At 39.5% G+C, this 12,123-nt stretch overlaps 1 protein-coding gene across 11 annotated transcripts in view; it reads right to left on the reverse strand.

The window, feature by feature from the left end:
• CPEB3 (cytoplasmic polyadenylation element binding protein 3) overlaps positions 1–12,123 on the reverse strand; it is a 197,432-nt gene that overhangs the window by 104,951 nt on the left and 80,358 nt on the right. For all 11 annotated transcript variants that reach the window (XM_040485860.1, XM_040485853.1, XM_040485851.1 and 8 more), the window contains one exon: positions 10,715–10,771. In XM_040485860.1, the coding sequence (XP_040341794.1) occupies positions 10,715–10,771 (57 nt within the window). The remainder of the gene's footprint in view (positions 1–10,714; positions 10,772–12,123) is intronic.

The raw sequence follows: 12,123 nt of genomic DNA on the forward strand, positions 1-12,123 counted from the left end.
CTTTAAAGTACCTCCTTGGATGCTGGGGTTCCACAGAACAAGATTAGAAAACTAAAGATCTATACTCTATGGTAGGACCCTTCTTACAAGGTAGAAAGTTCCTTCTAATATGTGTCTCTCTATTTTCCTTAACAATAGATCCCAGCCTAATCCCAGTTTTATTTGAGGGTCATTGCTTTATCTTTTGGTTTTCCCTTTTCTATAACAAAAATACATTTAATTACTCTTCATAATAAATGGTTTTTCATAATCCATATCATTTTGAACATTCTCCTTTGGATAAACGTAATTTTCCAGGAAGACACTTGTCTGTCCAAGCTTCTCATGAAAACAAAGCCCTTCACCATCTGACCCCAACCACGTTTCAAATCCTCATCTTAGTCACACCAATTCAGTCCACTTTTCCCATAGTATCAATATAAGTACTTATCTAGTCTGCATAAGAATCTAGATATCCATGTCTTGACATCTATTCTCTGCCCCATAAGAACCCCTGAACTCCTCTGTCCATTTCCATCCACTATTATTTTTTCCATCTTGCCCAAAATGTAAGTTCAAGGCTTCTCTATACCATCTTGCAGTGTCCATTCACACCCAGTATTAGGTTAGTCTCCAAAGTACATTTACCATATAGGTTACTTATGGAGTCTCAGTGTATGGTATGTTATCAAAGTATCACTTCAGAACTTCTAAATTCATTTCCTAAACTCCTCATGAAAGCAGAAGAAAATCAATCTAAGTCTGTTGTATCTGACAAGATTTCTCTGGAAACAAACCTAAAGAATCTCTGCATTATTCTGTTATCCCTACTTGGAGAGAGTGTGCATGCACATCTCCCCGCATCAGGTGATGTCTATGCCCTTCACATCTGTGGCCTAATAGCATTCCACAGCGAGTAACTATCACCTTACTTTTATTTCAGTAGAACGATACTAAATGATAGAATAACTGCCCCGCCCCCCCCCCCCAAAAAGGGGAAGATATCAAGAAAAGTCCTGAGAGGGGCGCCTGGGTGGCGCAGTCGGTTAAGCGTCCGACTTCAGCCAGGTCACGATCTCGCGGTCCGTGAGTTCGAGCCCCGCGTCGGGCTCTGGGCTGATGGCTCAGAGCCTGGAGCCTGTTTCCGATTCTGTATCTCCCTCTCTCTCTGCCCCTCCCCTGTTCATGCTCTGTCTCTCTCTGTCCCAAAAATAAATAAACATTGAAAAAAAAATAAATAAAACTTAAAAAAAAAGAAAAAAAAGAAAAGTCCTGAGAATTCTAATCACATGCCAGAGTATATTATATTTTACACAGATCAATGTGTCCAGATCAGGTCAGGCCTATTATAGAGGTATGCACCCAAATATTTGGCATATATTCTCAACAAACCATCTTTTCTGAACCACTATGTCAAAATCTCATGAGGTCTCTTCAAACATTATATAAATACTCAATTTCTAGACTGTTCAGGACAGCCAACACTTACTAATTCTACATTTTTGAACTCCAAATAAAGTAGGAAACTATACAGAGAGAAGAGAGGGTAAACAAAATGGGTGCCAGTGTGCTCAGGAGCATAAGCAGAACCAAAGGCCCAGCCCCTTGGTCACTGTTCCTTGTGTCTTCCCTATCAATAAGGCTCTTCTCGTGCGGGAAGGAGGGTTCCTTCATGGAAGAAAGTTATGGAAAGGAACTGACTTGAGAATTTGGGAAGAGCTCCCGCAACATGGAGAGCTGCTCATTCCCCTCACCCCTGCCCTGACCTCCCCAAAACAGCTTCTTCTTCTGACCTGAACTTGGGAAAATCTTAGAGAACAATAAAGGCAGACTAAGCTTCGACAGGGAAGAAAGGATAGGAGAGAGTGCATAGCACAGTCCTTATGCTACATGATGCCTTCATGCAGAGACATCGGCAAGGAGTCGGAGTAGCAGCGCTGGATCTCCCAAGAGGTAAATTCTAATTGTGGTCTTTTCCATCCACCTCTTGTCCACACCTCACAGCCAAGCTTGATCCCAAATCAATTAAATTACAGTCTCTGATGTTGGGTCACAGGTATTTTCTATTTTTGTTCCCATTTTGATTATATAACTGGAATTAGGAATTACTGCTAACCCAAAGGGGAAGAAAGGAGAAACTAGAGGTAGAAGAGGGAAGAAGCAGAGGCTAGCATTTGTTAAGTGTGTATTTATTGCCAGGTTTGGTCACAGAAGCATTGCACACTTGACCCTACTGTTTGTAAAGAAGGGATTAAAAACTCCATTTAAAATTAAAAAAAACAGGGGCACGTGGGTGGCTCGGTCGGTTAGGCGTCCAACTTTGGCCCAGGTCATGATCCTGCACTTCGTGGGTTCGAGTCCTGTGTCGGGCTCTGTGCTGATAGCTCCAAGCCTGGAGCTGCTGCAGATTCATGTCTCCCTCTCTCTCTCTGCCCCTCCCCTGCTTGCACTCCGTCTCCCTGTCTCCCAAAAATGAATAAATATTTTTTAAAAATTATTTTTAATTTTAAAAATTAGGTAACTTGTCCGAGGTCACAGAGCAAGTAAGTGATGGATCCAGGATTTAAATTCAGATCTGTTTGGCCCTCCCAACACTGCATTATCCCCACTATACTGTGCATAGGATAACAAAGAAAAGAAGGCAAAGTTTCACCTCCTTAATTTTACCTAGGGATCATCTGCATACCAAGTCGTTGTTCAAATTTAAGACACTCATCTGCACATACTAAAGGTCTGAGTGAAAGAGTAGTTAAAACTCCTTCCATTAACAAGGGAGACTATGTTTTGAAAGTAAAACTGATCACCTCTGCAAGTACATTCATTCTCCACAATCAATAAAGTATTATTTAGCTAACTCTTACTAAAGAAGCTAAATGAAACCTGAGTGATCTTTTTGGGAAAAATCCAAGAGTAGAAGTCACGTTAGATTAAGGAATAATCTCTCTGTCCAAGCCATAGATGGCTACTAGTTGGCCGTATGACATCAGCAAGTTCCTTTACCTTCTTCAGAAAAGGAAGATCCTGCCATGTTTTAAATAAGGCTGTGCTAAAGATGAAATGAATGACACGATTCTCAGCTTTTCTATCAAACTTCCCCCAAAGCAGAGGGAAACAAATAATGAAGCATTCTTAAAACTTGTTGAAATCTTAGGATACCCCTTAAAGTCTCCAGGTTTATCTTAAAAACTGCATGTCAGGGGCGCCTGGGTGGCTCAGTTGGTTAAGTGTCCGACTTCGGCTCAGGTCATGATCTCGCGGTCCGTGGGTTCGAGCCCCGCGTCGGGCTCTGTGCTGACAGCTCAGAGCCTGGAGCCTGTTTCAGATTCTGTGTCTCCCTCTTTCTCTGACCCTCCCCTGTTCATGCTCTCTCTCTCTCTCTCTCTGTCTCAAAAATAAATAAATGTTAAAAAAAATTTAAAAAAAACCCTGCATGTCAATTTCATATGCTACCCCATCAGATACCCATGTTTTGTTTGGATAAGAGAAGAATCAGGGGATAAAACTGGTGTTCAGGAAAGTGGGTTTTGACCATGCCCTGCCAACCCATAAATGCATTACAAAGGCACAGAGGTCTACGAAAGCACTTAATAAACTGTTAATTGCTAGATCCAAATATGTTATTACCATCTTCCAAAAGGAAGTATTAAAACAAATTTTTATAAAGGAACTATGGTGGACTGGATATTCTCTAAGGCTGTTACACTATGCTTTTCCCAATTTCTTGGAGCTATCTTTCCCTCTCTGCTGCTCTCCAATATTGAGTACCTACTGAATAGGTTAGGCATTGTACTTGAAGCTGGTGAACAGCTGTGAATAAAAGCTAATCTCTGCTCTCTCGAAGCATACATATTAAAGAGAAAGACCAGCATTAAATAGTCAATTATAAGTGTGATTAGTCCTATAAATGGGAAGTCCAGGTTCTACTGCCTACACAAGTGGAGAAAGCAAACAGAGAGGTCTGCAGGGGAAAGTAGGTAACTTTTCAGTTTCCTACATCTTTATTACTGGGGTTGGAAGCACCCAATTCCTAGCACTTTAGACATATTCACACACACAAGGAACTTCTTCCAAAATCCAATTAATAAGTCAAGAATATTCCAGGCTTCACTTACTTAACAATGTTCAATGTCAGGACATGCAGACCAGCTTTATCACTCTATTTGTCAGGAAAAGAGGCTTTATTTAGTATTCAGAGCAAAATTAGGGTGACAAGTAATACTAGAAAAACAATTTTCCCAAAGACAAGAATGTATTTGTGCTAAACTAGTATAAAAATAATACAATCACTCTTAATAGTTAAGTATTTAAAGCAAAAGTTATTACCCTCAACCTGGAGGCAAAAGGTTCTGCTCCTGACTCCCTAACGTCACCCTACGCAATTCACATAGTCTCTGGAACCTCAGCTGCCCCCTCTGTAAAATGAGAAGGTCAAAACAAAACAAAACAGCAATGCCTTTAGGTCCCCTACCACATTCATAAACAGCATCCACTCAAAATAGTTTGAAACTTGAGTTGAAGTTATAACTTAAAAGTTATAAACTTAAAAGTGAGAGAATATTGCATATCCCTATAATTACTATTTTTCATTTTTAAATTAGCCATTTTTTATAATATATTCATCCCACAATTGTACAATGATTTTACTTCTAAATCTGTTCAGATGGAAGCCAACAGCACTAGATCTTGTCTTCTAAAAGTTCAAAATACAGGGACACCTGGGTGGCTCAGTCGGTTAAGTGTCTGACTTCAGCTTAGGTCATGATCTCATGGTTCAGGAGTTTGAGCTCCATGTCGGGCTCTGTGCTGACAGCTCAGAGCCTGGAGCCTGCTTCACGTTCTGTGTCTCCCTCTCTCTCTCTCTCTCTGCCCCTCCCCTGCTCTCTCTGTCTCTGTCTCTCTCTAAAATATAAGTATTAAAAAAACTTAAAAAAAAATGAAAGTTCAAAATACTCAGAGGCCATGTCTTCAATCTGAGAATCTCAAAATAATTCCTGCACCATTTTATTGCTCTGTTAAAAAATTATTTACTTATATCCACTCACGGTACACAGGAATACAATGTGCTCTTCAAACTTGGGAAAATTCCATTTGGAATTCTAGAAAACCTGGCTCTCTTCCCATTTTGGCATAAAAGCGTCATGTGTTCAGCTCGCCCTCTGCCACTTCCTCTCAGCTGAGCCCTTCCCCAAGGAGCTGGCTCCCAGCACAGAAAGAAGGGAGGAGGAAGAGGAAGCCTGCAACCACACAGGAGTCTCTGCCCAACTTGAAAGTTTATAGAGAAACCCTTTCACGTTTCCTCTTTCAATTCAACAAATGCTCTAGCAGCCCAGAGTTCAAACAGAAATATAAGCAAAATCTTCCAAAACAGATTCAAGGCATTAATAAGAGGGAAAAAGTGGAAGACGGCATAAACTAAAGCTGCAAGTTTCCTGGTGTGTCAGCTATATATAAGCTGTTGAACAATTGGTGGCCTCGGAGTTTCTCAAGCAGGTGAATGTCTTTGTGGTTTTTTAAGATATAAAAATTTTAAATCTTCACGGTTTGTATCTTGGAATAGACTAGTTAACAAGCTGAAAGACAGTAGAAAACAAATGCCATGGAAGCTTTTTTAATTTAAATAAAATTGAAACACTGTTACATCACAAAACTATTGTCTAAAAACAAAATCATTCTCTGGCATATCTTCTCATTTGAATAAGACTTTGCTTCCTACTATCCAAGTGCAGCAGTAATAACACCTTATTTGTACATGTACCAAATCTCATCTAAATCTCACAAAACAATGAGGTAGTCAGAGTATCCTAACTGTCCTTTAATAGGTTTTTAAACGAGGAGACACTTAGATTCAGAAACCTGCTCGGCTAGTTGCCATCCTTATCACATGACTCCTCCAGACCTAAGCTCTTACTTTGTGTCCTTTGACTTGTAGGTCTGCTGCCTTAAATCCAATCAGGAAAACATGTATCTAAATATAACCAATATAATATAAACTCATGTTTTGGAACATGCAAGAAAAAAAAACTTTAAAAGGCAACAATAAAGCTGATGTGAGCAATCACAATAGCAGCCCACCAAAGCATTATCACCTAGTCAGGCATGATGCTAAGCTTTACAAGATTTATCAATGGCCACTTCAGTGACCATTACCTCCATTTTCCAGGTGAAGAAACCAGAGGCCTAGGAGTTAAGAATGTGGCTGGACGAATGGCTTGTAAGAAATGGAACCAGATCTGCCTGGTTCTAGACGATGCTTTTCCTGGCTATGCTCTTTTACTGCTCCATCCTCGAGTTTTACACGCCTTCCAGCAGCTTAGAGGATGCCTTCTTGAAGCTGAATGATCCTACCCTTTAGCAACACTTCTTCCTGTTTCTAAGTTCATACTCATCAAGCAACTCTCCTGATACTAAACTGGTTTTCCAAGCCCATTCTCTACTTCGAAAAAGAAGAGCTGACCAGTCAAAAAAGAAAGTGGATACTCTTGGCAATGATTATTTTTTAGAGTAAATTACAAGACCAGGCATTCTGGTTTTGAAAATTAAGTTGACCATAACTTTTTGATTCACCTAACTAATCATGAAAGCACCAATATCCTTTTCGGAGGATCATCATAATAGAGAAAAATCATCAAGTCAGACATTAACCCTATACAAGCCCACAACTGCTAAGCTCAACTCTATACCTAAGAATTTAACAAAACAAAACAAAAGCTACTGTTACTGTTTAAAAAAAATATCTGGCTGATAGAACTACTACATATATATCTGGAAGCACTTGCACTAGCCTCCTTCCTTCTCCAGCAGGAAAAATAAAAATACATTATGCAAACTTCTAGTGTTTTTGGTGTTAAGGTGAAGAGAATGAAAGAATTACTACACAGAAAAAAATATATTACCAGTTTAAGTGGAAGGACGTGTTGTTTCAGAACTAATTTTATTTTGGAAATACCAGACAAGTGGCAGGTCTTACTGACAGATCAGAATTTCTTCCCCCAATCTTCCCTTCCCTCCCATACTCTATAATACTTGAGGACCTAATATTTTTTGGGAAAAGCCAAAATTTAGATATGTCCCTTAGTTTCCTCCCCAAAGGTTAGCTGGCTAATTCTTACCAGAGTCATGGTCTTGAATAGGGAAAATCAGTAGATTCTTTGGCTTACACAAATCTTGCTAATTCTTCCAGACCCTACATGTCTACAGGTTCACTGTTTTCTAAAGTTGCTTTCCTATCCTCCACCCTGATTTTTCTATCTTCTAGATGACACGAGCAGTGGCAATTCTCAGAGGAAAGGATAACTGGAAGGCATGCACTAAGAACACCACAACACGGGAAACTGGCCCATTCAAAGCTGGGAAGTGGTACTGAGAAGTGAGAATGCTCACCATGACTCCTGTTCATGCCCATCAAGTCAGGAGAGCCTAGAACATGATGTCTTTAGAAGAAATTTGCATCTGGTAAAGTCAAGGAAATAAAATAAGGATGGAAGTTTTTTGACTTACAATGAATGGCAGCATTATGTACAGAATCAGGAAGCACAGATTTTGTAAAGCAAAAAAGGGTAGGAAAGAAGGAACCACAACTGACTGACATTTTTTTTTTTTAATTTAAGCATTGATCCAATTCTCTTTAATTTTCTTAGCCCGTCCCTTTTTGTCTGAAAATACAGTTCAACCCAGTCCCTTTCAAAAAGCACCAATAAAGTTTCAGCGATTTCAATTATTCCTATATGAAAGCTGAGGAGAAGGGAGACAGACAAGTCCCAGGACAATATCTGTTGGGCTGACAAATGGTAGGCATAAAAGGAAAGACAATATGGAGTTGTGCTTGTGTATGTGTCATATATGTATGTCACTAGATGAGCTAGGCTCAACCACACAAAAGGGAAGAAAAGCCTTATCACAGCCAATCTGTCAAAATCTGTAGGTCCCACAAGTATCTGCCTACCAAGGTTGATATTTTATTTGTTCCAAATAGCTGGAGTCCACTTTGAAAGAGTACTGACAATAATGCAGATGTCGAGTTCTGGTTGCTTTTATGGTTTACTTTGAGGATCCTACAGGGCAGCACCCAGAGTCATTTGAAGACAGATGCACTCTGATATCTGCCATAATGCTGCAAATATGCGTAACTCATCAACATTTGATATAGGTATTGGCAAAATGATCCTTTTGGTACTTTAAGAAAATATTACATGGGGCGCCTGAGTCACTCAGTCAGTTAAGCATCCGACTTCGGCTCAGGTCACAATCTCACAATTTGTGAGTTCAAGCCCTGTATCGAGCTCTGTGGTGACAGTGCAGAGCCTGGAGCCTGCTTTGAGTTCTGTGTCTCCCTCTCTCTCTGCCCCTCCCCTGCTCACACTCTGTCTCTATCTCAAAAAAATAAACATTAAAAAAAAAAACTTTAGGGGCACCCAGGTGGCTCCGTTGGTTAAGCATCCAACTTCAGCTCAGGTCACGATCTCACGGTTCATGAGTTCGAGCCCCGCATCTGACTCTGCGCTGACAGCCCAGAGCCTGGGGCCTGCTTCGGATTCTGTGTCTCCCTCTCTTTCTGCCCCTCCTCCCCTGCTCACACTTTCTCTCAAAAAATAAACATTAAAAAAATTAAAAAATGAATAAAATAAATACAAAAATATTACAGACTCACTGAATCTTCATTCTGAAAACAATCATTAAAGAGAACCTAATTCAGGGCTCAATTGGTTAAGCAGCCGACTCCGGCTCAGGTCATGATCTTGCGCGGTTCATGAGTTCGAGCCCTGCCTCGGGCTCTGTGCTGACAGCCTGGAGCTCAGACCCTGAAGCCTGCCACAGATTCTGTGTCTCCTGTCTCTCTCTCTCTGCCCCTCCCCTGCTCACGCTCTGTCTCTCTGTCAAAAATAAATTTAAAAACATTCAAAAAAAAGAGAGAGAACCTAATTCAGTCCCCTTCTCCTACAGATGAGGAAATTTAGAGGCTAAAAGGTGGATTTAAGCATCATGCACATACTGGAAAGAACATAAGCAAAATTTATTTGAAAGCAGTGAATTAAAGAAAATCAAATCAAAGAGAATTAAAATCTTTCAAAAGAAAAGTGTCTTTTAGCTTCATTTTGTACACAGAACAATCATAAATTACATCCTCTTCCTCTTGCAGAAGACGACTCACACCATAGCAAATTAGGTCTTTTCTAAAATACACACTCATTCCTTCACGCAGACACACTACCATGCTGTTCTTTCCGTTTACATTCAACTCTAGATCCCATCACCTAACTGAAGTGTTTTCACAAAGTTTCACAAAATTGCTGAGGCTCAGCAAGTTAAGCATGTTTATTAATCCTCACCCCAGTGAACCTACTTCTAGGGAAAAAAACAGAGGTACCATAATCTAAAGGTAAATTGACCTTTCTTTTAAAAAGTAGAAAAGAAAGGTGGGTAGTTCTAGAATTTTTACTATTCCCAAGACCCTCCAGAAGAGTGGATACTGGCTATTTAAAACAAAATATGCATGCAGTGGATTGGGACCTGATCATCAAGCAATGCCAGTAGTTCTTAGCAGTGGCCCCTGGAAGGAGGCTACATGTCAGAACTAAAAGAAATGTGGAATGCATATTTTAGAGGTAACCTAAAATCTGCCCTAAGCAACTCCAATCTTAGGAAGGAAAGGGGTAATATTGTATATAACCCTAGATTTATCCAGTATGTGTCCTATGTGTATCCACAGTCAGCTTGTATATCTGGGAGGATGACAAGGAATAATCTGATGTCACTCACTTAATAGGGGGAAAAAACCTAAGTCTTGAGGGATTCAATGGCTTTTATGGTCCTTCTGACAACTGACAATTTCTATTTAGAGACTGTTTTGCAAAGCTACTTGGTCCACAGACACTAGAAAGGAGAACTAATATCAGCCAGACCTTTCATCCAGGATTAACTAATACAATGACTTTCTGGTTAGATTTTGATGCTCCTGAACTCAACCCAACAATTACACTGACAAACCATTTCTAACCTGCAAAGCAGCTGACCACCTATACCATGCAAATTCCACTAATGGGAGACTCCTGATGTCCAGTTTTGAAGCACCTGTTGGCTATCTACCAAAATGAGAAAATTCTCAGTTATGTATAAATAAGTTGACCTATTCTTTCACATTCTCTACCCTACTCCCTCTTTCCCTTTGCCTGCCTTCTTTCTTCCTCTCCTCCCTCCTTCCTCCACCCCAATGGTATGCACCAGGGACCAGCAAACTTCTCTATAAAGAGCCAGACAGTAAATAGTTCAGGCATTTTAGGCTCTGCCATTATGGCACAAAAGCAGCTATAGATAATCCATAAATGAATAAGTGTAGCTGTGTTTCAATAAAACTATTTATAAAACCAGGCAGTGGGCCACAGTTGGCTCATAAGGCTGTAGTTCATCAACCCCTAGTATAGAGTAGCAGTTCTCAACCTGTAGCCTAAATCAGAATTACCTATAGAATTTGTGAATACACAGATTTCTTGGCTCCATCCTTAAAGTTTCTGATGCAGCAAGTCTGTAGTAGGGCCTGAGATTTTGCACTTTTCTTAAGTTCCTAAATGATGTTGATGCTGCTGGTCTAGGCATCACACTTTGAGAACCACAGGTATAGAATAACAGTCTATCCTGGACTAAGTGGAAGGTTGAAATGTAATGAACAATTAGGAAAGTGGAAATTACATGCTGTAAACTTGTCTGCTAATTTTACAGAACATTTCATATGAAGACTTACTGTTAAGTGCCATAATATTATCTGTTCCTGGATGATGGAAATTTATTCCCATGCGTCCTGAAAAATAAAATAATTTTATTTTAAGCACAAAGAAAAGAATGCTTAATATAATCATTTCAAATACATAGTAAAAGACGGACATTACAAAAAGCTGTAACAGATTAATCTAGAACAATGCTATCAGAGGCCATAGCAGTTACAATGGTTTTTAAATCAAATCATAAAACATACAAATGAAAAAAAATCTTAAAGCCAAAATCTCAATAACAAATAAATAAAAACAAAAAAGAAGCTTCCATTATAACAGTGTGAAATTTTAAAGCATTTTTTGCATTCCAATTTAAACATGCCAACTGGATTAAGCATTTTATTTAAACAACCATTCATACTGCCCTTCAAATTCAAGCAGCAAAATAATAAATTCAAAGAAGTATATAAACTTGAAGCTTAGTGGGAATAAAAAGATAAAGGTTTCACAGTAGCTCAAAAATGCAACATAATTATCAGAATGGCAACCCGAAGAAAGATGGTAAAATTTATATAACAGGGATAGTGGGGAACAATGACTGGCCTAAAAATCTAGGGTTCTTATGCTTCCCCTACTACTAACTAGTTATATGACCTCGGGTAGAACGCTCATCTCCAGACCTTCATCTTTACAGTAACAGGGTTGCAAACTTCTGCCCACCCTGGCTACCTGCCTGTTTTTCTATACCTCTGAGCTAAGAATCATTTTTACATTTTAAAGAGATTTAAAAAAAATTAAAAAACAAAGAATATGCAACAGAGACCATCTGAACCACAGACCTAAAATACTTACTCTCTGTCCCTTTACAAAGTCTGCCAACCCCTGGTCTAGAAGATAAGTCTGAATCAGATGTTTTAACTCAATAGCCTCCAGGGTTAAAAGTGGAAGATGTAAAACAGTTGGTATGTTTTTCATGAATTATTTGGGAAAAGGAGGTGGATGTATTAAAAGAATAAAGAGGGGCGCTTGGGTGGCTCAGTCGGTTAAGCGTCCAACTTCGGCTCAGGTCATGATCTCATGGTCCGTGAGTTCGAGCCCTGCGTCGGGCTCTGTGCTGACAGCTCAGAGCCTGGAGCCTGTTTCCAATTCTGTGTCTCCCTCTCTCTCTCACCCTCCCCCGTTCATGCTCTGTCTCTGTCTCAAAAATAAATAAACGTTAAAAGAATAAAGAAACAGAGAGTCTGATATAGAAAAAAAATGTATAAAGTTTGTTTATTTGACCAAATACAAAATCGTTACTACACGATTTAACAAAATCGTTACTAAAACCATGCTTTTGTGTAAAGCTAACATACATGAACTTGGTTCTGCAAGGCCTTCATGTCCAATTATGTGAAGGGCTGTCATGAAGTTCTCAGAAAAATGTTCATTTTATGTCATT

Source organism: Herpailurus yagouaroundi, unplaced genomic scaffold, assembly GCF_014898765.1.
Source record: "Herpailurus yagouaroundi ecotype Mexico unplaced genomic scaffold, PumYag 163, whole genome shotgun sequence".
Classification (NCBI taxonomy): Eukaryota; Metazoa; Chordata; class Mammalia; order Carnivora; family Felidae; genus Herpailurus; species Herpailurus yagouaroundi.